We start from the raw sequence: 25,152 nt of genomic DNA, 5'->3' as shown, positions 1-25,152 counted from the left end.
TAGTTCTTTATTATCTTGTGTCTTCTAACTTGTCTTGAGAAGTGGCTTCTTCTAGACCAGCAGAAAAGGGAAGGCTCAAAAACGAATGGCCAAAGTGGGGCTTATGAGTTTATACTGACACTGATAGCACAGCTCATGAGATGTTTCATCTATGGTCTCCACTGTCTTTGTCCAAACTAATAGCAAGCAAAGACACACTGTGATGAGAGTAACTATCAAGGTGTCAGTTGGTCACTGCAGATACCCTGCTCGTGAGAGACTGTAACAGATGCTGATGGTACTGTGCTGTCTGTCTTGATTCACACTGTGTGGGGAAGAGTTCCACAACCTCAGAAAACACATACTTTGCACTGTCGTACTGGTGTGAATCTAGTGACTTGAACTCACATATCACAGCATTCTTTTAGAAGTGAAATCTCTTCAATTCAGATGTTTTCTGTACTTTTGTCCTTGAATGAGGTTTTTATTTCACAAGAACCTTAACATGGAAAAGCATCTGTCCAAACTAGTCATAATAAAATAAACCTTTCAGATATTTTTCTTGGCTACACAGGAAGAGATATATTCTTGAAGGCTGAAATGTTCAGGAAGTATTAAGATAATCTCTCTGCTTTCTGTTTTGGAGGCCTGCTTCCATTAAGATAAAAAGGTAAAGCACCGTTAGAAAGGTTTGTTTCACACTCTTATTGTGGACAAAACGTCAGCCAGATCACCTTCCTCACTCTTGTCGCCAGATACTACGGTTTCTTCTTGCAGCTGCTAGGTTCTACAGAGATGCTGCATGCCTTAACAGTAAATTTTCTCAACCTTAAGGCATAATTTCTTTTTAGCAAACATTGTGAATTTCAGGGTTTTGATAAGATACAGGCTTTGTCCTTCAGCAAGAAATGCTAGAGCAGCTGTAAGCCAACAATTCAAAAAGTCCTAGCAGGTACCTGACAAGTGAGAAAGTGCAGTATGCAGCCTCTTTAATGCTATAACAATAATTCAAGGAAATAGGTAACAAAACAGGGATTTGAGCTCCCTGCATACAGTCTTGCCAGTGCTCTAATATTGTAAATTTCTATGTTAATCGTTGTTCACAAGCAGTTTTAACTAGTAATAAGTGATTTTTTTTAATCTTAGGCAAGGCTTTGGTCACAAAGTCTTGTTTAGGTTCATCTGCCATAAAGTTCACACTGTATTAAGTGACATGAAATTCTGAACAAGACTGATTCCTTTACAATGCTGACTAGCATACACCTTTTCATAAAAGTGGCTGAAGATGAAAACTGCAATATAGAGGAAGAATACCACTTGTAATATAAACAGCTGTGTAGATGGTACTGGGAAGGAGCAAAGGATCAAAACTGAAATCTGGTTTTAGCTCTCAAACTTTCATTTTTATTCACCCTTGCTATTTAATGATGACAGTAACTATTCTCAGACTTGTGAATGTTTGGCGGATTCACTGCTGAGTAGGAGCAGTGCCTGTAGACAGAACTGTGGTCAATAAAGAATGAGAATTTTAGGAAAAGCAGCTACTACGGTTAGAAACATTAGCTCTTTTAATTACAAAAGAAAAACATGGATGCATGCTTCTAGTGTTCTAATACAAAGATCAGTCTTGGTGATTTGTTTTTAGGCAGAGTTTCCTGAAATGCTTCTTCCAGAGTTCTGACTCCTTTAGAGTTTGATTAGGCTCCAGAAAATGCAGCGGAAAGGTCTAGGTTTCTTGGCATTGGTGTTAACTTTCTTAATCTTTTTGTTTCAAAGGTCTTTCAGACTTTTATGTAAAAATAAAGCTATGCACAAGGGGACATGAACAGTGCTCCAGCTGCCGAATCTTCTTCCAGGTTCCTTGGCACTGAGAGTTGCCAACTGCTTCCCAGTGTAAGATTTTACCTCTGAAATGTGACAATAAGTGAGGAATTAAAATGCTGAAAACTGTACATTTCATATTAACTAGGCTGTGTTGTATAACTTGTCAGAAGATTGGATTTGCTTGATAGTGTAAGACTTTAATTAGCTCATCTAGCTCTTAAAATGCTTCCTGGAGCAAGCACTATATTCCTGAGTATAGTATACAGCGCGGTAGATTGAGTAGCTGGTTGTACAGGTATTAAGTAGTATGCATATTAAAAAATGTGTAGATCAAATAAAAATCTCTTCCAAATATTAAATGTCTACTTTAAAAATTACTGTTCTAGAAACCAGGTGTGTAGGTTTGTGAAGTGTAATGATCCACCACTGTTAAACCTGAAATCAGATTTGGATTGTGGCAGGAAATACCGTTTTTAAGTGAAAGTGCCTGTAGCTGTAAAAAGACCTCTTGCACTACAAAAGTTGCATCATCCCTTCACAGTAGTAAATTAAGCATTCAAGGCACTGAACTCTTATATTGAAATTATTTACCAATTTTATCTAGGTTTTAAAAGCAGTTTCTGTGAGAACTGAAAGGGTCAGTCTTCTGAGCTGTACAAGGGATATGAGCTGTTTCAGTTTTAGGGTGTGGTAAATGCAGCTTTCAATGAGACTGAGTAGTCTTAACTTCTGTACTAGGTTTTGCTACAGAAGAGAACAGAAAAATGGATTTTTTTACCCATCTGCATTATGCCCATCTCCAGAACAACGATGCGTGTCTGTTTTCATAGCTGGAGGCTGGCAAGCTACACACACAGTGTGTCCTTCTCGTAGGTACTGCATCCATTGAGCGTATGGTCGATTCTCCAAAGCACAGTGGTGTGAAAGTGATTCGGTTTTAAATTCTACACAGTATCTGCTCAGAAAGAAAAACACTAAATTGGTTATAATCGGTAATGCATAAGCTAGGTATACATTTCAAATGTATGTATCATACGAGTGGTATTTGTGAAGTGCAAGTTAGACAACATCATTGCTAACAAGCCTGTTTCTGGCCCTAACCTAATTAATGGATTCTTAAAAACATTACACAAACTATTTCTGATTCCATGCCCCCCGTCCAGTGCTTTATGTATAATCTCACTTTCTGGTTGTGTTCTGTGTTCTTAATTTACATTGAAAACTAGATCTCAGTAGCCCGTATTTTTTCGTCTATGCTGCTAAAAAGAGAAAATGGAAAAGAGGCTTTAAGAATACCAGTGGGCTTTATTGTTCTGGGGAAAGTAGCATAGGGCAAAGTATTAAGAGCATTACAGACCCAGTAATAGCCCAATTTAAACTTCATAACCATCTCTACTGGAAACCAAAAAAATTTTTTTACTGTTTGTGTCAATTAATTTACAAGAAAGGTTTCTTGAGACCGATCACGTTCAGCCCATTTTGTTTGTTCAGAGACCTACATCTAATTTCTCAGCCTTAACACTTACGGATACATTTGGCTTTGATTTAGCATTATTTACTGTTTGCTTTCAAAAGCGGCTATCCTCAGATTTGCCACGACCCAAATATCTAATTCAGTACAATTAGCAAGTAATAAAAAACAACATCTAGAACACACAAATGAACTGCAGGAGAGAAAAACAGCACAAGCTATAGCTTATTGTTTAATTATTGCAAATTTAATTACATTTTTCTCTGTAGCCAGCTATTTTCTATTGAACAAGATGACCCACATGCATATGATAAGTAGATTACCCAGCTGCTTCTTTATCTGAAGGCCAGAGAGAGGATGCTGCTCGTCTTTTTCTTTCTTTACCGTATTCAGAGGTAGTTATGAAAGCAGGGACTGAGGAAGAGAACAGTTGTGGTAAGGCAGCAAGACACCATTGAGTCATATTTCAGTTACTGTAGGTGCATGGATGAATCAGGAGCTTGTGGATGGTGTTGCTGGCTGACTATTGAAAAACTGATAAAATGCTGGCAACTTCATACCCCAAGCCCGTTCCCCACAGCTAAGCTCTCTCCTTATTCAGCAGAAATCTGTCTGGAAATGCACACCATCTAGTCTGTGAGGAAACAGGATGTGCTGGAAGCCTACAAGGAGCTCTGTTTTGTGTTCCGTACTGGATCTGTGTTCTAACTTTGCACAGAGGGGCTTAAATCAAGAAACTGAAGGAATGCATGCAGCTTAGTGGTTTACTTAATCGAAATTAAGAAAAGCCTAAGTAGGAAAAAAAAGATAAATAAAGAGCAATATGGCAATAGAAAGTAAGGTTTAAAATTGTATTTTTAATCAGCTAGCTGCAGATAGATGCACTTTTTTCCATTCATTGACATCAGTAAAATTTACAAAGGCCATGATGGGCACAATATACAGATAAAGAGAGTTTACCATGTTCATGGCCGCAGTCCTCTCCCTGGTATGTCAAGTACTCCAGGCAGCCAGCCTTCTCTTCTAGAGCAGGGCATGGTTCCCCACCATTTTTAGGTTCCTGTTGTACGTAGCGCCTACGTACCCGCAGATCAGGTTTACATTGTTCTGCACAGCCACTCCAATGACTCCACTCCCCCACAATGCACGGAAGAGCTGCAAAGCAGTATTAAACATTACTAGCAGTCAAGACTTCTGTTTTATCCTAATTGCTCTCAAGAGCTTGCGTAGTAAGGCTGATTTTTTCTTTTTTACATGCTTTCATTTTCATCTTCAAATTTAACGTTCAAACATGTCTGCAGTGCTTGGCTCCCTGTTCCATCCTTTGTCCGGAAAGAAACAGCTCTTCATGGAAACCTTTCACTACAGCTGTGGGGTTCTTCTGTACCATCTTCTGAAGCACATGGCATTAGCCCCGAAGGAGGCCAACTCATGGATTATCTAGACCAGTGAGTGGTCTGACCTACCTTGGCAGTTCCTACGCCACCAGATTTTGTTTAAACTCTGAACATAAAGTAGCAGAATTCAGGAAGCCTTTCAGCCCTCTTGATTCCCCTCAGATTGATTTCTAACCCCTTTTCCTCGACGCTGAATGAAGTTGCACTGCCACATCTTTGTTGCCCTGTTTTAACACAGAGTATCCTGCACCATGGTCCTTGCTGCAAAGACAGTTTCTGGTGATAATTTCGGGTTTGTTTAGTGTCAGAACAATGCAGGGATGTGCACAGAGTTGTGTTTCTGTGTCTGTATGTTTACTGATGTACACAGAGCTTTACAACAATGCAGATACTTAAATGTGCTAAATGTGTGAAAACGTGATTTTAAGGCCCTCTTTTGCTCATTCCCCACCACAGAACAGTCCAATAGATATTTGCATTTTAGTTCTCGTGGGTCACAAACTTCCTCTGAACTTGACCAAAACATTATGGGGCAAGTGCCATTGTTTTGGATGTAAACTCAGTTATAGGAGACAGCATTTCCTCAGGCAGAGAGCAATCAGTAGTACAGCTACCATACACGTGTACCTCTCCTAACCCAGCCTAATAGTCAGAGGTACAAAGAACTCCTTTCACCTGTTAAATTCACATATATTAGGTGAGCTCACTGAAGGTCTCAGATGAAGAAAGAAAGAAAAATACTTTGTGTTCTGTGGTACTTTTCTGGCAACTGTTGAAAACTTTAGCCCAGTTTATGGCCTTTGACACTTTTTTTGATTACATAACACACAGGTTCTTTAGAAAAAAACCTAAATCATCATATTATGTAGCCAATGAGCCTTCATGTCATGTTTGTCACTTTTTGTAACCTTTCTAGGAGAGATGTAAATGGAAAACTAAGCATCTCTTAGTTTTGGTATTGTCTTGAAACTCAGAAATGCTCCAATCTATCATACCTGTTATCCACTAGCCATTTCCTTGCTTATTTTATTCTCTGCAGTGCATCTAAGAATGATGGCGTGTTCCTTGTAGTTCTCATTTACATTAAGTGTGACACACATTTTTCCAATCTGTAAATCTCCTTTCTCTTGCATTTCTCATTTGTATTCTGGCAAAACAGTAGCTCTGTGTCAACCTTGCTAATGGAAGTATGGACAATATGCGAGGTATCTTCCAGGTGGATACAAATAATCTGCTACAGAAGAAGAGGTTTTACAGCCTGATTTGCAGAATACAGAAGCAGGTGACGGACATATTATTCCTGACTAAGAAGCTACATACACAAGTCTTCACTTTATTTGCCCATTAACACACACACAGCCGTTTCACGTTTCCATGAAACAAACTCAAGTTTCCTTAGCCTCCAGGAACACCAAGCCCCAGATTTTGAAAACGGTGTGGCCTAACAATTTCACTTTTAGCAGTCAAAATGCATTCTACAGTACTTCAAAACTGTACTGAGCACTGACCCCTGAGGGGCTGGATGAGGATCATATCCAAGTGCTTACTGATGGAACAAACACAGCCTCTCCAGATAGGAATTTCAAGTCTACACAGCCTCAGCAGGCCGAGCCGTGAAAGAACAGGTAAGAAAAATGTCTCACACGTGGGCATCCTTCAAGCAGAAGAATCATATGACAATAAGCAGTCATTTCCCTACGTGAGTAGTCCTCAACTGCGGCCCACAAGGACCTTTAATCTGACCAGTGGTTCATTTCCAGCAGCCACTTTTCCTGGAGGCCACCTGGTAGGTGCTTCAAGTTGGGCAGCTGCATCCCTCCAGGCCCCTTCCCCTTTCATCAGTGTGTGTGTCCAGAGGGAATGTCCTCTGCTAGGACACCAGCAGCGGTGCCAGCTTTCCCATGCATGCACATTATGCTGCTGGGCGAGCAAGGAATGGCCCTCTGCAGCTTTCCTTAACTGTGAAATAAGCAATCAAAACACTGCAGCGCTGTGTACTAGTCCATGCTGCTTCCCCTAACATCATTAGCTCCTTTCTGTCCTCTGATGGGCTTGCTTTTTCAATAAAGTTGTAATTAATGTCATGTAATTGAAATACTAGCACAGTGTCTTATAAAAGCCTAAAGGTGCCTATGTTAATGTTATGGTTTCTTAGTGATATGGAAACTCCCCAGTTCTTCAAAGACTTGTTTTAATTGCACATTACAAGCAGGCTGAAAATCTTTTTCTGTGTAGTGTGAATCACATTTTACTTTGCTTTTCCACTCCTTTATAAAGGCAAGTCTTCAACATGATACTTAGAGAATGGTGGAAAATATATGTTACAATCAATGGCTGGGCTTTCTGAAGTGTTTTGAGTCACACCTCTCATTATCTAGTTGAACGGAGATTTTTCCTTTCCCATGTGTTCTGTTTCTCATTAGCTCGTAATGGAACATATCATATATTTTCAACCTTCTTTTTTCCTGCATTTTCTGATTACAATTTTAATCCCTAAGAAGCTTTACAGCTTGACTACTAGTTACATACTTGTATTTGTGTTACAGGAAAGTGATGGGACCAAACTAGTCTTTCAGGAAAATATTCCATGCCCTCTAGGATTCTGCCAGTACAAGACATTGGGAAGAGTAAAATGTGATAACCTCTTTGGTGTTTGTGACTCTTCTCATAAGGCACAGAATTTGATGTTTGCTCTGCCATTGCATCTCCAATTTTTTTGGAGCACTACAGCCATTGTAAAGCAGATAAAACCCCCGACTGAGGCTCCTTGGCAGATGTCCTTACTGTACCATCACAGTTCCCCTCCTTTCCTCTCACTGTGCACCTGTCCTGACCAAACTTGCCCACTTCTGAGCGGTCTGACAGCACCACGAGTGGCTGAGGATGCTGCATCCCACACCCTAAGGAACTCCACTGAAACAGAACCACAGAGCAGCCCTGAGCATTGGGCCACCAGTTGTCCATCCTGCTTAACTGTTAGCATTCTCTGAAATTTTCTTCTGTTTACTGATAAACACCTTTCCAGGAAGATCCTAGGTATAGTTTGTAAAACAGCACTGGAAAATTACACTGAAAAAGCATATGGCTCCATGTGCAGATCCCTGATGCTGCACCACTAGGCACTGCTCTGGCACATCGAGGTACCCCAGGGCACAAGACACAGTCTCTGTGGCTGTGAAGGCACCGCTCTAACGTGTTGCAGCCCAAACCCCAGACATTTGTTTTAAGCATTTTGAACTCGAAAAAAAGAAAAGCAGTGATAGTAAAAATGTCTTGGACCCTGTCATGGGATAGCCAGGACAAGTGCTAAATGTAGTATGGACCTCAGTCTTTGCCAGCTGGCTGCAGGTCCAGAAAACAGTCCTTGGCACCACTCTATTTAATAGTAGAAACATAGACTTCAATGTCTGATCACACATCTTAGTTCTACCTAGAGTACCCAAAGGACAGTAAATGTCCTCTAGCCCTTTTTCCTTATCTGTTGGCTCCCTTCCTTGGCTGTATGAAGTAAGAATTTCCACATAATTTTAGTCCCATATTAGCACCTTGATACACAGATAACATCAGGTCTATCATCCCATTCTCCATGTAGAAAACTCCCAAAGGGACTGAGTAGCTGCACAACAAATGAAGTGATGGCTTCACATCTTACTAGAATTAAACCAAGGTGACAGTTAAATATTGGTCATCTGCAGCAATACATGGCAATTTTATGGTCATCAAGATTTAGAAAAAGAAGTATGAATTGCCTTAGTCATGTGGAATAATAAGAACATTGGATTGCTGGAATGGAATTTAGCCAGTGGGATAATAATGTCGCTTTTGCAGTCAGTACCCAGCAACTATTATGGGACAGTACATCAGTTTTGTGCCTCATTGGAAAGATGTTAACTTCCCCAGCATGACAGAGAATGGGTCCCAGGGCTGACATAAAAGGAATTGTGCCATTTCTTGAAATACAAAAAGAAGTATCAGGGATCCATAGCTACACTGTTACGGTCTCTGTCTATGTTACTATTGGTCCAGCTTAGTTAACACAATGATGGTAGAAATGATTCACTGAAAAAATGGGAAGGATGCAAGTCAAAGGAACCTGAAGGACAGGATTTGTGCTCAGATACTTACCAAAATGTGAAAGCTAATGAGACACTTAGAAGTTCAAAATTACACTGAAAAATTACATTGCTATCCTATGAAACACAGCTTGAGTGGTCAGGGTATTTTCTTTTTCTCCATTTACAGCACTGTGAATCATAAGTGATTGGTTAGGTTTGGGGTTTTTTCTGAGTTACACTCTATTTAATTTTTTCCCATCTCTGGAAAAAAGAGGATTATTGTATCTCTACTGAATCACTGCACAACATATTTTGTAATGTATAATGTATAAGGATCTATGGATTTTCTCAGACTAACAACTTCGACTCAATGACAAACTCATTCCTTTTTCAGGCTTTTTCATTGTACAGTCGTTCCTATTTAAATGCTCTCTGTGTACAAATATTCTTTCTTCATTGTTAGAACTTCGAAGATACTTAATGTGAAAACCCTTGGACTTAGGTTTAGCAGCCCATGGACTTCTGCTGAGCCATCTATTTATAAAGTCCCAGACCTACTACGATTTTTAGGCACAACAGAATTTAACCATGGCATCGGCAGCTTTAGGACACCCCTCCTTTCAGTGGTTTCTATTATTTTGGAGTATTGGTTTTGCATTATTCCTAACACATTTCTTGATTACATACACTTGAAGCACTCATACTTTTCCCAAATACTTCATCCTGTTAAATATTTGCAAAAGGATGAAATGTCATTTCAGCAGGTGCTGAAGTCATGAGTGGCAAACAGGCTGACAAACAAGCTGTAGCACGAGAACCACTGATCACCTTTCTTCACATTTCTGTTCTAAATTTGTGAACTCTACATTCAAAACTATTTCAGAGCGAACTATGCCAATAAACACCCTTGGTGTCATTAAACACTCAGAAAGAATTTAGAAACACTCAACGGTGAGACCTCAACATCCAACCGGAACAAAAATTACTCTAAAATTTCCAGCCACACTTGTCTAAAGTTGATGCAAACTCCCACTGGAACTATTTATATTCTGTTTATACAAGACATAACTTACTGGCTGCTTGCAATAGAAAGTATATATGATCATTTGCCTTCAAAAGAATGACTTCTTGTGATCAGTTTTGTAGGTTTTGGATGTATGATTCTAGGTTCACCTCCTCAGGCTGCCAAAATCCTGTCCCACCCATGCTACATTCATGCAAGACATCCTGCTCCCTTTGCTTGCGCTAGCAGCGGTGCTCACACAGCTGGGCAGTGAGGCAGTGCAGGGAGCCAACCAGCCGAAAATAGGAAACAGAGAAAACAGGAGCAGTTTCCTGCGGGTTTAGCTCCCTGAACTGGGCCACCACAGACAGTCAAATTTCAGTCCTGGTGCAGGAGAGAGAAACGCAGGGAGACTTTGCCAAGACTCCATCTTTCTGCCTGGTTCTAGGGCACGCACTGTCCACACAAGGGTACAAGACAGTCATGCATTTTGAGGCGTCACCACTGTGCTTGAGACAAAAAATACCATCTTAAACACAATAAGGCATCATCAGGTGCCAGAAGTTATGGTAAGAGAAGTGTCTAAACTTTCTTTTCAAGCACAAGTTAGAGCTTCCTTTTGAAGAGCATAGGAATTTTTATCAGATTACAGCTCCGGTTTAATACTGACACTATGCACCTTTATTAGCTCTCTCCTACTATACTTGAATATTCAAAATCATTTGATTTACTGAAAAGACACAATATGCTGTGACTATGTGACAAGCAAGCATCTTGTCAGTTCTCTCCCTACTGATTTTCCTGAATGAAATATGAATATATTAAAAAAATGCTAATTTTAAAGATGCTACCTTCTGTCAGACCTTGTGGTGCATGTTTTTTTCCCTTCTGTTATTCTGAAGAGATTATTGAGTGGTGAGAGAACTGACCGTGTTTCCTCTGGAGACCTGGGGTTCTCCTCTGCTGAGTCTGCACAGCTTTACGTCACCTAGGATGGGTCTGCACCACCTGACAGTCATACTCCCCCTTCCCAACCCAGGCAGACGCAAGCCAACATGGGTCCCCAAGCTGTGTGGCTATGTCAGCACAGCACTGAGCCTGCTCAATGCACCCAAATTAGCAGGACTGTGCAGAGGACTCATGCCGTTTTGGCTGCAGGCTGGCATGCGTCCAGCCAGCCGGGAAGAGACGTGAGGCTGGCTGAGTACCCCTGCTGCACCTGTAAAGCAAGGGCTGCGTGCCGCATCGCAGAGAGGAGGGAGGACAAATTGTGTAGACCACAAAGGGCAGAAATACCACGGAAAGTGGGGGTGTAAACACCTACAAGGCTGCTGGGTTCAGTTTGGTAGAACTGGGTCACTTTCCCCTCCTTGCCACTGCTCTGCAGAGAGCCAGGCCTTCCCTGCAGGCTGGCAGAGGACCCTCTCACTCACTCCCCTATGCTCACTTTGAAGTCCTTGCCTTCACGGTGGATCCTTGCTGATTCCTGCCCCTAGAAATGAGAACAAAACCTTGCCCTGGGGATTTCCCCGATTATTTCATTGGTATATGTTTGGCAAGACATAAGGAACCCGCTCAGAAACACGGACGGCACTAAATCCATCTCCCTGTTGTCTCTGTAATCCCACATCCCCACTGTAACCGATGTGAATTTAGGATGAGTGTGAGTGAGCAGTACATAACATCACATTTTAGAGGGAAAATAACTTCAGACCGGCAAACGCCAGGCACTGCACTATGGCTGATCCAGAAACCCTGCAAATGCCTAGTGCGGGAAAGGTCTCTCTTCCCATGCCTGTGCCTGTTGCTGCGCTCACACAGCCCCAGCCTGGTCTCTGCTCCGGCCCTCGCCCCGCGGCTGGTGGTACCGGGGAGGGCTTCGCCCTTGCAGAGCCCCCTCACAGCTGAGACCCTGACCGCACCCCCCACTCCAACCCCCAGGGCAACCTTCACCCCGCAAAGCAGCGGCAGGCAGCCCGCTAACTGCGCCTGGAGAAAGGGCCCGGGCTCCCGGGGGATCCCCGCTCGGCGCCCCCCGCCCCTCTCGGTGGGCTCCCCCCAGGGCCGGGGAGGGGGCGGACGCACCTACCCGGGCACGCCTGGCCGTGGTCGTGGCAGCAGTCCCCGGCCCGCCGGCATCCTCCGTCGCAGTAGCAGGTCCCGTAGCCCCCTCCCTCCCTCCATCCCTCGCTGACGCAGGCGGCGTCCCGGCCCTCGCAGCACTTCCCCGAGCAGCTGCCCCCGGCCCCGCTCCCGGCCCACAGCAGCCCCAGCCACAGCGCTCCCGACAGCGCCGCGCCGCCCATCACCGTGCCGCCCGCCACCGCGCCGCCCGCCACCGCGCCGCCCCGACGTGAGGATCCTGCCGCCGCTACGCGCTCCGGCCGGCACCGGCACCCGGTGGAGCGGGGCGGGATCGGCGGGCAGGGAGCGGGGGCGGGGGGGGGCGGCCGGCGCGGTCCTGCCCGGCCCTCCCGGCCCCACCGGGTCGGGTTGGGAGGCCCGGCCGCCCCCGCTCCCTGCCCCGGGGGGCCCGGGCAGCGGCCAGGCTGCCGCGGCAAAGCTTCGGGAGCGGGAGGTGGGGAGGGTGCGTGTCCCCAAGGGTGTCCTGCACGGCAGGGGATGTTCCCCACAAGATCTGCATGGCAGTGACCCACGGTGTCCCACACTGTCATAGCCAGGGATGTCCCGCACAGCGATGTCCCACACAGCAATGTCGCACATCACGATGACCCTCACAGCAACATCCCGTACAGGGATGTCCTGCACTGCCACATCCCACACAGCCACGTCCCATGCAACCACGTCTCACACAGCCATACCCCACACAGTAACATCCCATGCGCAGGGACCCACAAAGTGGTGACCCGTGATGCCCCCCACAGCAGTGCCCAACCCCCCCCCCCCCCCCCCCCCCCCCCCCGGTGATGTCCCTCCCACACAAGTCCTGCACAGCAGTGTCACACAGCCATGTCCTGCACAGTGGTGGCCTTCACAGAACTGATCTGCACGGCAGCGTCCCACCCAGCGGTGCCCTGCATAAGTGACCCATGCAGCTGCAAATGGCACAGCCGTACCCTGTGCATCAGTGACACACAGCGACCCACACAGCTGTCCCAGAGTGTCCCTATCCACCTCCACGACAGCCTGGCGGGTGTGGGCAGCCTGGGGCCACCGGACATGATTTATTGGTACAGGAGCTTTCTCATTTCAGGGCACATCCCACTCAGCCAAGAGCATTTGTGTGTGTTATGTTTTTCATTTTCTTTCTTTCTTTTTTTTTTCTTTTCCCCTTTTAAAGCTCTGTTTCCAGAACAAACAAAAGAAGCTGTATTTGCAGGTGCACAAGGAAAGCAGGACGGATCCTCAAGTAACTTCCTAAACATGAAGATTTGGATTCCGGTTTCCAGTTATCTCCGGTCCTAAGAGGTTTTCAAGATTAATGGGACCTGATCATTGCAGCCAAAAACCAAATCCCAAAAGTAAGTAGTGAGGTGACTGCAAAAAAATGTTAGCTTTGCACACTTCAATTTGCAGATAGTTAGCTACTAAGGCATGAGACATCTGGTCTCCCAAAGCTGCCTACAGATGGGAGGTAACAGTCTGTTATATTATCTGCTACATTGTGGGTACTTGGACCCCCTGAGACAGCTCGGGCCAGCCAGAGTTTAATTTCTTCTAGCCATCACAATGTTGCTGTTAAAATGTTGTTTAAATCCTGGAGGACTGGGTCTGCACTGTTATCCAGTGTGCCACTAATGAACTCACTGGCACCTTGCCAGCCTAAAACTTCAACCAATGAATAGTGAACACTGGGGGAGTTCCTGCGGTGGGTGAGAGGAGAAAAAGACTTCCAGCCTGTCTTGGTGAAAGGTGGTGTGAGAGCAGAATGCCTCTTTACCTTTTCCTTTCCTTTATTGGGTTCTTGTGGTTCACCTGAAAGGCAAAATATTAGCAAATCAATGTAAAAACTACCTTTATATGTAGATAAATCATGTGTGGATGACTTGTGCTAAAGGGATAAGTCAGCAAAACTTGGACGAGTTTGGGACAAATTAGAGTGGCTTTGTCTTAACTGGATATGTTTACAGAAAAACAAGAAACTGTCTGCAATGGTCTAATAAAAGAAAACAGAATACAAATGAAAAATGTTAAAATTTCTACTAGATGCAGAAAAGCAGATTCTTCAGAGCAAGCAGAAAAAAGGGTCTTCATTAAAGGACAGAACAAGCTCACCCAGTTTGTTCCAGCAAATATTTTGGTTTTTCCCTTTCAGTTTAGTTCCTTGCTATTAGGACTAGCACTAGGTAACTTGTGGGTAAGAAGGACAAAGAAATACAGCGATGTGTTCTCAGGCAATGAAGCAGCATTCAAACTCTTGCAGGCAATTCCAGCAAAATAGGCAGTTTTCTTTCTAGTCTGACATGAGGTCATCCACAGAAAGTAGGTGTTGCTCGTAGCTGTCGTCAGTTGTCTTTTTGTCATGCAGATAACTTTACAAGGAAAAGCTGTTTTGGGCAAGGCTGATATAAAAGGTATATGTAGGTAAGCTTAGGGAATGGGCCAAGCCCTTGCTTTGTCTTCCTTGTAAGCCACAGAGGGCCATTGAATGGAACAGAGGTCATCAGTCATCTGTTCCACACATGCCCTTGGTGCTGAAATACTTCTTCTTAATTCCAGAGGTGAGGAGAAATCTCAGGACAGAGGACTGTAGTCCTCTCAAAAGCAGGTGTTCCTTCTGGCTCTGAGATTTTGAAAACTGTGGTCTAGCTCACGTTGCCAGCTATTTTTGTGTCTTTCTGCTATTTCTGCCCTATTTTAGTTTTAAGTACTCAAAACTCAAATTTCCAAACTAAAATATAACTGCAGTATTGTATGGTAAGAGGGGAAAAGAAATCAAGACTGTGAAACACATTTTTCAACTAATTTCTCCAACATGTAAATGGTTCCAGTGAGCCTCATTCTGTTGCTATTTCCAACTAAAGTGTCCCCATTGCCTTACATGGAGCTCTCCTTTGTTTATAATACCACAAAGACAAAACCGAGCCAAATGAGCTCCAACATTAAATTAGAAAGAGAACTAGCCTCTCTTATTTACCATGCTTACCAACTCTATTATTTACCATGGTTATTTATGCTCTCTCTATATAAAACATGTACAGCAGAGCCAAACGCTTACTCTCTGTCCACTCCTGCGGTGCATGTCTACACATAGTATTTAGGCAGAAGACCAAAGCCACCTGCAACTGGGAAAGGCTTCGGTCTGGGAACAAAATATATGTTTGATAGTAAAATACCTCTCTTGTTTTTCCAAGTTTAACTTACAGCCGCCATAATTTTGGGGACCTGATATAAGCTCAGCTTCAAAGACTTTTTCAAATACATTATCTGTCAGCCTGCAGCATTCCACACGTCCACACCTTCTCACAAGCAAACTCTCTGGAAGGTCCTAACTTGCACAAATAGAGTCCATTTTCCTTTCTGCTAGGAGGTTAATCCAATGGCAACAAAATTAGAAGACTTCAAATATCTTGCAGAACATTTATTTTGCTTTTAGACTTGTGTTTGCACTCTATTTAATTTACAGAAATACCCTTCTGAAATCAACCCGTTTACATTTTATATTGAGACAACATGGTGACTGATGTGGCTGCAAAGGGTTCAGGCTGTTTCCATCCTGCTACACAGGATCACACTTCCTGGGAGCACCACAGTCAACTACAGCTTGAGTTTGTCATAAAAGGCCCTTTTCCCCCTTATTCTGAAAAAGTCAACTTCCTCCTGATAAGAAATAATCCCTACTAAGGTGAATGACCACATCACAGCGTTTGCTAAAGCAGCTGACAGCTTTAAAGCAATACCAACATTTTATATGTAAGAAAAATGAGGTGTGATTTGTCTTCACTAACAATCAGCCTGTATCAGAAAAACACAGTAGGTGATATGCAAAAGAAGGTTTCTATAGTTTCATAGCCTGTGCTGTTAGACAGAAAGCACAATGCTATTTCAATGGCTAGCTTGAGCTGCTCTACATTGCGTCATTCATAAGAGAGCCTGCTCAGTACCTGGCTATATTTGAGAGAGGTCATTTGCTGTGCAAACAGCCTTCCCCTTCCACCTGCTTTGTCGTGGCAGAGCTATCAGGTGCAACCCTGCCGTGGGAGACACATTGGCTTGCTGTGTCTCAATTACAACCATTGATTTTTGTTGGAGTTGGTAATGATGCATGAAATTGCTTGAATTCTAGAGGTTAGTGGGAATATAGCAGAGCTATCTATCAGGATAGTTTTGGCTGATTTTTAAAGGCCTTCACCCTCCCTGTATGTTACTGAAGAAATGTCTAAGTACTAAGATGAATACCAAGCTGCTGTCAAGCTTCTATGCAGAAAATGTCAGGCAAATTTGCATACCCAACCTAAGCGGATCAGGGCTGGAAAACACCCTTCTCCTGGTTTTTCCTCCTGAGTGTCTCTTTTTACAGGTTCAGGGAGCTGAACTGAAATGAAGCACCTAAGCCAGCATGAGGAAGGCGAGGTAGCCCAGGGCAGGGCGTGCAGAGGGCAGCAGGACTGCTCCACCAACAGCAATTAACGACATGACTGGCTCAGCTAGTGCACATGGTAGAACATTGCCCTTACTCATCAGGCCACAACCACATCTTTTGTCACAGTAAACGGCCTATGGCTTAAGAATAATGGTATTGCTGTCATAAGTACATTTTCTCATGTTAGTTCTTCTTTTATCTTAATTCTAAAAGTTATTATAATCTAGAAGTATGATCAGGATGTCATTCCAATTTTCATTTGTCTTAGTGATGTCGAGAACAATGCTCCCCAGAAGTCGCTCACAAGGAGGCATGCCGAGTACCTGGCTGTGTTTGCAGAAGAGCATTTGCAGCATATCCAGTGATGCATAAAGCGATGAGTTTTCTAACTCCTGGTCCTGGGAAGTCAGCCTGTTATTCAGACAACCTGTCTTGGTTCTTCAGGCCAAATAGGACCCTTGTGCTTTCAAAGGCTTTGCTCAGATGTGAAGGCATTCTATTCATGATTTGTGAGGAACACAATTCACTTGATGACTGTTTGTTAGCTTTCTCCCTGCAGAGCTTAACAGGTAGGTTTACTTTTCAAATGCATATGATCAGCCAGAGTAAGAGGGAGTGGCAGTTTAACACATGCACTTTCCAAAACAGAACTGCCTTTTATAAAAGAAGCATCCCAGGATATTATTCCACATACTCCCCTGATTCTCCTGCTTTTGGTAGTTACAGACCCCTTCCTTTCTGTAATTGTGACTAAATCGATTACTTCCCTTCATGATGGAGGAATTATTATTACCATTTTAAAGACAGGAGAAAACGATACTGAGAGATTAGGGCCCCTATCCAGCAAAACACTTAAGCACTTGCATAACCCGAGGCACATAATAACCCCACTGTAGGACTGCTCACTTGTTCCAAGTTATGCAATCTCGGAGGATTTACTGAACCGGGGCCTCCTGGTGTGCCCGAGGGCTCCCTGAGATGCAGCTCACTCTCAGCTGCGCATGGCAGCCACCAGCCCCTGAGCCTTGCACAGCCTTGGAGTACCCACACTTTTCTGCCACATCTAGAGCAAACATTAGCGCTGATTTAGGCCCAGTCATCTCCTTTTTCATCACTGTGTAAAGCCGAAGAGATGAATAGTTTATCCTCAAATTTATTACTTAAATTCATGCAAAAAGTGGCTAAGACTGTTTATTTCTCATGAACTCCGGATCAGATTTGCCCTGCTGCTTTAAACTATAGCCAAGATTAGCATAGTCCAAAACTCAATCTGTGTATTTCTTTCTCTGCTATCATGTTCAGTAGCAAATATTCAGCATCTTGGAGTTTGTGGATGATTCTGCGATGGTGCATTTTGCAGAGAAGAATGCAGCTCCCCCTCCTGCAGCTGGTGAGGGTGCTTTGCTAGCAGGAATAACCACTTTTTTTTGTCAATGTAGAAAGCAGGAATAATAATGAGTTTATGAAATTAGGGCACTGAACTGTTGAGAAAGAGAGTAATTTTTCTGATCATAATCCCACTTTTAAAAACCTCTGCCAATCTTTCCGCTGGTCTGATGAAAAGGTGGATTTTGCTGACTTGAATAATTTGAAAGTAAATGATGATTCTGGTGTGCACTGGCTGGCTGAGGAAACTGTTTATATAATTCTGGGCTTACTAATAACCCTCTTCATAGCTAGAAATGGTGCCAGGGAAGCTGCTGGCTATGTAAAAATGCCTCCCCATTTCCTTGCCTTTATTGTTTTCTGTCACAGCTTGGTTTTTTTTTAATTAGTACATGAACTATTTTTAGTGTCTGTAGACAAAAATGTATTGTTCAGGCTAAAATGGGGCCAGGTACCATGAAAATGTATTCAGGGAAAAAACATTTGGAGCCAGAGTTTGTCTTTGGCTAAATGCAGTGAAAGTTTGCGTGCTTAGTCCAATTAGTTACAGCCATGTCACTTCATGTAAGTGAGTGTAATTGTGTCAGCGTACAGGGCAGATTTTGGCTCTCAGGCTGCACAGAAATATTCTGAACCGCACAGAGCTAACATCTGCAGCATCTAGAATATTCTGAATTATTTTGTTCATCCAAATTCCATGCATATCTTGCTGGTTAAGAGCAGAACTGTGAACAAAGCTTTTCAGTCAGATGATGGACTTAGGCAAATGTGGGTTTTGATAAGGCACCTCTTTGTGACTCATCTAAGGGACTCTAAGAGATCTTAGAGTCCCTGCATTGTAGGCAGACCGTATGCTACCAAGTTCTACCCAAGTGTTTACACACACATGCATGCACCATGCATATAAAGGTGCAGCAAGGTTTTGTGAACCCTAATTCAGTCTGAAGGAAATAGAAAAAGTTTTCCCATGTGTAACAGTCTCAGCTGAGAGGCAAGACATGGGGCCTTGTCATATCAGTTTCCTGCAGAACTTCAAATCAAGCTTGGAGTCTTGAGCCTTTTCTTTATGGTTGCCCAAAGTCCAGTCCCACACTATAACTCAACTCTAGTCAGCCATTAAATTCCTCTAATCAACAAGGTCTCCATTACCAGGGAAGAGCTCATCTGTATGGAAGTAGCATCCATAATGGGAACCTGTGGAGGAATCCACCAGAAATTCAGAGCTCTCTCAAAGAACCAAGTGCCTTTTGTGCGCCGGGTACTACCACATTCTTTTATCTTGCCTAAATAAAAAGAAGCATACATGTTCAGCAAAAAAGACCCCCAAAATCTACCAAGTCACTCCAATGTGCACACTTCCCTGTTAAAAACCAACCAACAACAAAACCAACCAACCAACCAACAACAAAAAACCCAGATAAATATTGCTCATGTTGTTAAACACACCTGTGGAAGTTTATCCAATGCTATGGTGACCAGAAAAGCAAGACATGCCAAGTTTAGGATCAGCCTTAGCTGCATATATGAAATTGGTCGTGATACTATTTACAGTAAAAGGAGCCAAGTATTTCAGAAAGTAACTCCGGTCATCTGTCATCCTTGCAATGCCAGCTTTTAACACTTCACCAGATAATTCTCATGCAGCAGCAGATGACTTACAGTTTAAACTAGCAGCCATTTTCAATCTTTTTCAGGTTATGGGTCCCTGAAATATTCCATTAGATGCACAGACCTCTGCATAAAACTCACAATATCTAGCATACAAAAATTTACTTTTCCTAATCATCTTAGAAGCAGCCCATAGAAGAGTCACACAGTTCACAAGCTGATGACCACAAAAGTGAAGAATTGCTTTCAGGAAGAAATCAGGCATTGGTTTAGAGACTGGAAAAAATGGAGAAGTCATCGGAGCCTACAGTAACCCAAACAGCCATGTTTTCACACGTGTTCAGCTGTGTTTTAAGCCTCCCACCCCTGGATCCTGCCAGTAGCGTAACTACCAAACCTGCTGTAATCCGCTAGTGACCTTTAGCCAGAGTGGGACAGGGCTGGATGACAAAGAGGAGGGGATGAACCCTGATGCTTGGCTTGATTGGAAGGTCTGTCTTAGGCCCACCATGGCCCACTCTGGTCTTTCAACGCCTTGGGATTTGAGTACACTCTTCCACCTGCAAGTGCCAGGGTCAGGACCTAAAAGTCCTCAGGAGATGTGTAGGTACCTCTGCAGGGCAGGGAAGCTCAGAAGTATGCAGTTAGTGCACTTGTTATCACTTTCTTCTTGTGTTCAAATCTGTCTTGATAGCAATATTCTTTGACTAAGCTACCATAGAACCACAATATGTGCATGTGGTAGAAAATGAGCCTCATCACATAAAGCCAAGAAACCAATTAACCTTGCAGACTTATATCAACTGGAGGATCTAGTCTGGGGAGATCGCTCCACTGCCACCATGAGAGGCTTCTCTCAGAAGACTCTCTTCAGGTGCCCTCAGGACTGCATCACCCGCCAAACATGACTTGCTTCTCCCTCCTACCACCTTCTCCACTCTGCTGCTTCTGCCTGCAGCGTGGCTGGGCACTGCCCAGTGCCCCTTTGCACTCACTGCACCTGCAGCACGTGAGGGGTTTGGGACACATGGGGGCAGGCAGGCAGCTGAATTGGGAGAAATTTTCTGCAGAGACCCTGAATGGCTTATGACCTGGTAAACTCTCACCTCCAGCTTTGAAGGCTCTCCTTGCAGAGGTAAGTGGCCTCTCCCAGACTCACAGAGGAGCGCATGTAGAGGACCTGGGAGTGTGTTGATGTTTTCTTAGCACTTACCCCACTGGGAAGACTATTATGCACTTCTTCTTTTGGGCTACCCGTAACAGATACTTCCCTATTTATAGAAACACTAACTAGAAGTGCAGAGAGAAGTGGTGATCACAGAACTAAAAAGGCTCTCCTGCTGCAATGTAAATGTTCTCGGGTGCTTTGCAGTTTCACTTACAAAACCTGTGTATTGTTTTAAAAATTAATAATAGAAAATTTAAAGAAGAGGTCAATCCCCAGTCTCAGCTGGCATCGCTCCATGTGACTTATGTGAAAAAATGCTATTTCAGATGGACATCTGCCCTTCCATGTTTCGCCTAGTTCGTGTAGTCAGAAATTTTTGGAGGGCTCTGCACTTCATAAAATGGCCCTGATTTCAGTTGAATTTCTTGATATTCTTCCTGCTGTGTAATACCTGCATTTCCTCTGCCTTTTTCAATAGGTGTTTTCAAATATTATTAAAGAGGTTTGGAGGAGCCTTCTTCCCAGATGGCAGCTGCAAGTAGTGAAGGAGTGAGAGTGACAACTGGGGTCAAGCAGTGAGAAATAATCTTTTCTTCTGAGGTGTTGAGTTTGCTCCAGTTCAGACTCTGTACCCAGGATAGATGCAACTCTTTTTATTGCTGCTTGAGTAGTACCTGGCTTGGTGTACATGCAGCCTGGACACGTCTTTGTTACCTAAAACAGAGATTACCCAGAGTTTACAGAATGTTCATAAAGTATTGAACAGTGCTAAAGAGCACAAACAGTTTATGCAGCCTGAGACAAATTCTCTCCAACACAAATTTACTATTGTGCCCTTTTAAAAACTTTTGTTCTAAATAGCACACAACTGCAGATTGTAATTTGGATGTGAATGGGTGATACTTATTTCCTTCAAGGATACTTCAGATGGGTTCTAAGATGGTAGTAACTAACTCCTAGACTCTCCCAGTACATTTGGTTTCCATTCCCACCCAGGTTTCCATGAGGCTTTGGGTAGGACAGATCATATTCCTGAATAACTACAAGGTATTTTGGGGCCATTTTAATGAGCTAAACCTTTAGATTACCCTTAAGAATCAATTAACAATTTACTACCACCACATGGTTGGAAGAAAGAGGCAATAAATGTGACTAGGCTTTACATTTTGTTGGGGTGGATGGATGGCAAAGGCAGATGCAGCCCTGAATGCAACAGGAGCCAGCTCAGCTTTGCCTGTAGCAAATGAAGTAGAACAGCCGTCTCGTCAGCCAGTGCCAACAAGTACAAGGGCCATTTCCCCCCAGGGAAACCCTCTTACCCACAGGCCTCAATATCTCTGTGTTTAAATGTATGTGTGATAAGTGTAACTGCATAATATGAAAAAGAGAATTAATTTTAAGGCTACATTGTGTCTTGATTTGTTTATATCTTTCTCTCAAATGCCTTGTTTTGCTATCTAGCTTGAAGATGTGAGTACTTCAGCTGTATTTCTGTCTCTTTCTGGATTCCCATATTGGCTTAGTTACAAAGCAGAGGTCTCCAGTGCAGAGGATACCCACAGTTAGGCCTCTCGGTCTGAAACATGTTTATCAATTCCTTGTGCAATTATCTGCACATTAATTTGATTGTAGACCAGCACAGCATGTCTACAAGTTTGATGTTGAAATTCTTTACCTTAGTTTTCTGTTCAGCTGAAGATATAACACATCCATAGAGAGCAAAACTAGATATATCACACTTAGTGTGTGGAGAAGCTTATATTTCAGAAATAAGAGCAATTACTTTTCACATGGGATCACATTCTGGTTTTATCCACAACTCGTGAAACTCACAGAACCATCCTCCTGCTTCACTGAATGTATTACAATGCAGCATGGGCCATGAGCAATCTGACAGTGGACTAATTCAACCAAAGAATTAAAATTTGCAAGTTTTTATACACATTAACTACAATAGCTCCAACAAGAGTATATTGGATAGACTCTTTGGTGTGACTTTCAAAGATCCTGAACACCTACACTAATCAGGCCATCCATTCATAGCTATGCTTTCTGGCAGAGAGCATCATTCCTGGAGAGATCTTTTTGTTCATCCAAGGCATTCAAAAATGCTGTAATCACTCATATGGAAAATTAAAATAAAAAAAAGGCCTACACCCATTTTGAATGCCTTCAGATTTATAGCATTAGGAAAAGATTTGACAGCATCAAGTGTTTAATCTGCAAAGGGATTACAGTTACCTTCACAGCATACACACATCATTAATACTAATGGGAACTGCACCTCCAAGGCTCACCCTAAAATGCTGGCTGTAAATAACATCCCAGTAGGATAATTAAAAGTCTGGCAGAAATTCAGCAAGTTCCACAAACATTTTCTGCCAGGATAAGAGGTCAGAGAATTTGGAATTGAAAAAAATAATCAGCAGTTTGCCTGAGGTGGGTAGTGCATCAGTTTTACAAACAAGCTCACACACAAAAGCTTTTTCCAACTTAGGTATAATTTTAGTTGGTATATTTTGTTCTATGTTTCTTAGCCTACTTGTTTTTCCCCTCATTTCTGTAATCCTACTTGACCTGAAGTTCAACGCTAGGCTATGTTTGCAATCGTTATTGTATCAGGATTGCCAGTTCCCATTTTTATTTCTCCCATGCTAACTACTGGAAAAAGAATACCAAAACTGTTAGCAGAATTACATCTTTTTTTCCTCTTCTATTTATTTCTGTTCAAGCTTAACAGAAATCCATGTTTCATCACTGGAGTGCAACTGCTGGAAAAGAGTATGTCTTTTTCCAAAATTAACTCTATCTTCTAGAATTATGAGGGCACCAATAAATAAGCACAACAAAACTGATCCATCTCATTTTCTTATTTTACAAAGACTGATAATGAAGGTGAAGCTAGGAATGAAATCAAAATAATCATCTAACACCCCATGAGGACCGAACTACATTGTCAGAAGGCAATAGCTTAGAGCCTCTGGGCTTGTAATATCCCAGAAGTTATCCGATTTTGAGTGGCAATGTTTGCCCAAGGGGCAAAGTAAGCCGTGGGAATGGTTTTCCTAATCCACAGAAGTTTTAAAGTTTCTAGGTAACATTATAGACCTTGACACATTCTCAGTTGATCTCAGATGTTCACACAGAGGCTCAGAGCTTATCCAGTAACCTTTGAATCTCCATCACTGACAGCAAGAGACTTCAGACTTAGTCTCCACCTTTTCTTTGTCTTGGCCTTGGAGAAAAAAAATCTCCCAGCATGTTCCTGTGTGTACATGTTTAAATGTGTGCACAAGATGAATGCCTTAGCACAGGATGTAAAATACTTCAAACAAAATAAACTTGATTATTTATGGGGAAAAGAAAACCTGTCTGGAAGCAATGCCACAGGCAGCAGCTGATTGTCCTGCAAAAACCGAGGCTTTAAGCAGGTTTTTCTACAGATTTCTAGAGGAAAAAGCAGCTTCATAAAATGGAAATTTTCAGCCTGGCATGCATAAAAGAGCCTCCATCGTCTTCTGCAAACATTTAAGGAAAAAAAAGAATGTTTCTTTGTTGTGTTATTTGGTTTCTTGACCTCCTTACAAATCAACTCAAATCAACTCCTATCCTCTCTCAAAGTGTCTTGGTAAAACAAGTGGTGAACACTTCCCTTAATTGGGTGTTCATTTGTCTACAGAATAGGACTTACTGTAACAAAAAAAAAGCAGCTTAATCACTTGCACAATTCCACTGAAATCAATGGACCCTCTCAGTTAGGAATTGGATCCAAAAAAATCACAAAAATGGAGTTCTACTTCTTTATACATCATCATATTTAGAAGTATACGATCAGTATGGCCCTGTACAGCTCCAGCAGGGCTAAAACTGATGCCCCTGAATGAGTAGCATATGGCGCTGCAGTGCACACAGAGAAAACATAGCACAATGCAGCAGCAACTTCTGGTTGTGCCCTAAGGCAACAACGTAGGACAGATAGCATGTTTGTTAATAGGGGTGAAGTATTACTGGTGGTAAAAAACAGGCAGGCAACAAGAATTCCTCAGGCCTATAAAGCTGCTGCTGCGACACTGTGTCAGGAATGAACCTCTACAATAACTGATGCTGTGTTGGAGAGCCTGAAGTCTGATCATAAGCAAGCGATACAGCACCCCAAAGCAATCTGGCAAGCCACATCACACTTTGGGTGGCTCTGCAGGATCACTAATTCCCAGTAGTTTCTCCAAGGCTAGGGAAGACACTGTAAATGGCTTTTTTCTGTCAGTCAACCCAAGCTTACAAGGGGTGCTATAAAGGCTGCAACTGGCTATGCAAACTCTTTACACAACCCTCATCACAGGTGAGCTACAGCAGTGCTTGAATACCATCTTGACCTCAAGATGAAGTGGCCTCAAATAGATCATCACCTTCAAGCAAGTAGAAGCAAAAACTAGCAGTATTACTCTATTGCTCATGAATCCAGACATCATCCTCTAGCCCTGCACAGCACTAGCTACCACCCAGCATGTGACCTAAATGACCTCACAGCTTTGGAAGCCATCTTCTCTGTGTCTCTGATGCCACCTGCCCTCCAGCATTTGCCTAGCAGACGTGCTGCCCCTCTTCTTTAGCTCTAATGCTTGGTGTAATCCCCCTTTTTCCTGAACTGTGTCTCTGGGAAAGAACAGACACATTCTTCACAGTGAGAGTGCTCAAGCACCAGAAATGGTTGTCCGAA

At 43.0% G+C, this 25,152-nt stretch overlaps 1 protein-coding gene and 1 long non-coding RNA gene across 3 annotated transcripts; one reads left to right on the top strand and one right to left on the bottom strand.

The window, feature by feature from the left end:
* Positions 1–1,524: 1,524 nt before the first annotated feature.
* SBSPON (somatomedin B and thrombospondin type 1 domain containing) lies at positions 1,525–12,550 on the bottom strand. The gene is made up of 5 exons (XM_037380399.1): positions 11,819–12,550; positions 4,235–4,429; positions 3,598–3,688; positions 2,582–2,758; positions 1,525–1,886 (listed from the first exon to the last, which is right to left on the bottom strand). The coding sequence occupies exons 1-5, from the start codon at positions 12,402–12,404 to the stop codon at positions 1,769–1,771; spliced, it is 1,167 nt and encodes a 388-aa protein (XP_037236296.1). The 5' UTR covers positions 12,405–12,550; the 3' UTR covers positions 1,525–1,768.
* A 164-nt stretch (positions 12,551–12,714) lies between these two features.
* LOC119145680 lies at positions 12,715–23,330 on the top strand. Of its 2 annotated transcripts, XR_005103492.1 has the most exons (5): positions 12,715–12,920; positions 13,031–13,211; positions 16,542–16,842; positions 19,354–20,402; positions 20,914–23,330. It is a non-coding gene; the product is annotated as an uncharacterized LOC119145680 (long non-coding RNA). The 2 variants fall into 2 exon arrangements; XR_005103493.1 differs by lacking the exon at positions 16,542–16,842.
* The last annotated feature ends 1,822 nt before the right edge of the window (positions 23,331–25,152 follow it).

The sequence above is a fragment of the Falco rusticolus genome, chromosome 3, assembly GCF_015220075.1.
Source record: "Falco rusticolus isolate bFalRus1 chromosome 3, bFalRus1.pri, whole genome shotgun sequence".
Taxonomy (NCBI): domain Eukaryota; kingdom Metazoa; phylum Chordata; class Aves; order Falconiformes; family Falconidae; genus Falco; species Falco rusticolus.
Note: the sequence above shows the minus strand (reverse complement) of the source record. Positions and strands in the feature narration are given on the sequence as shown.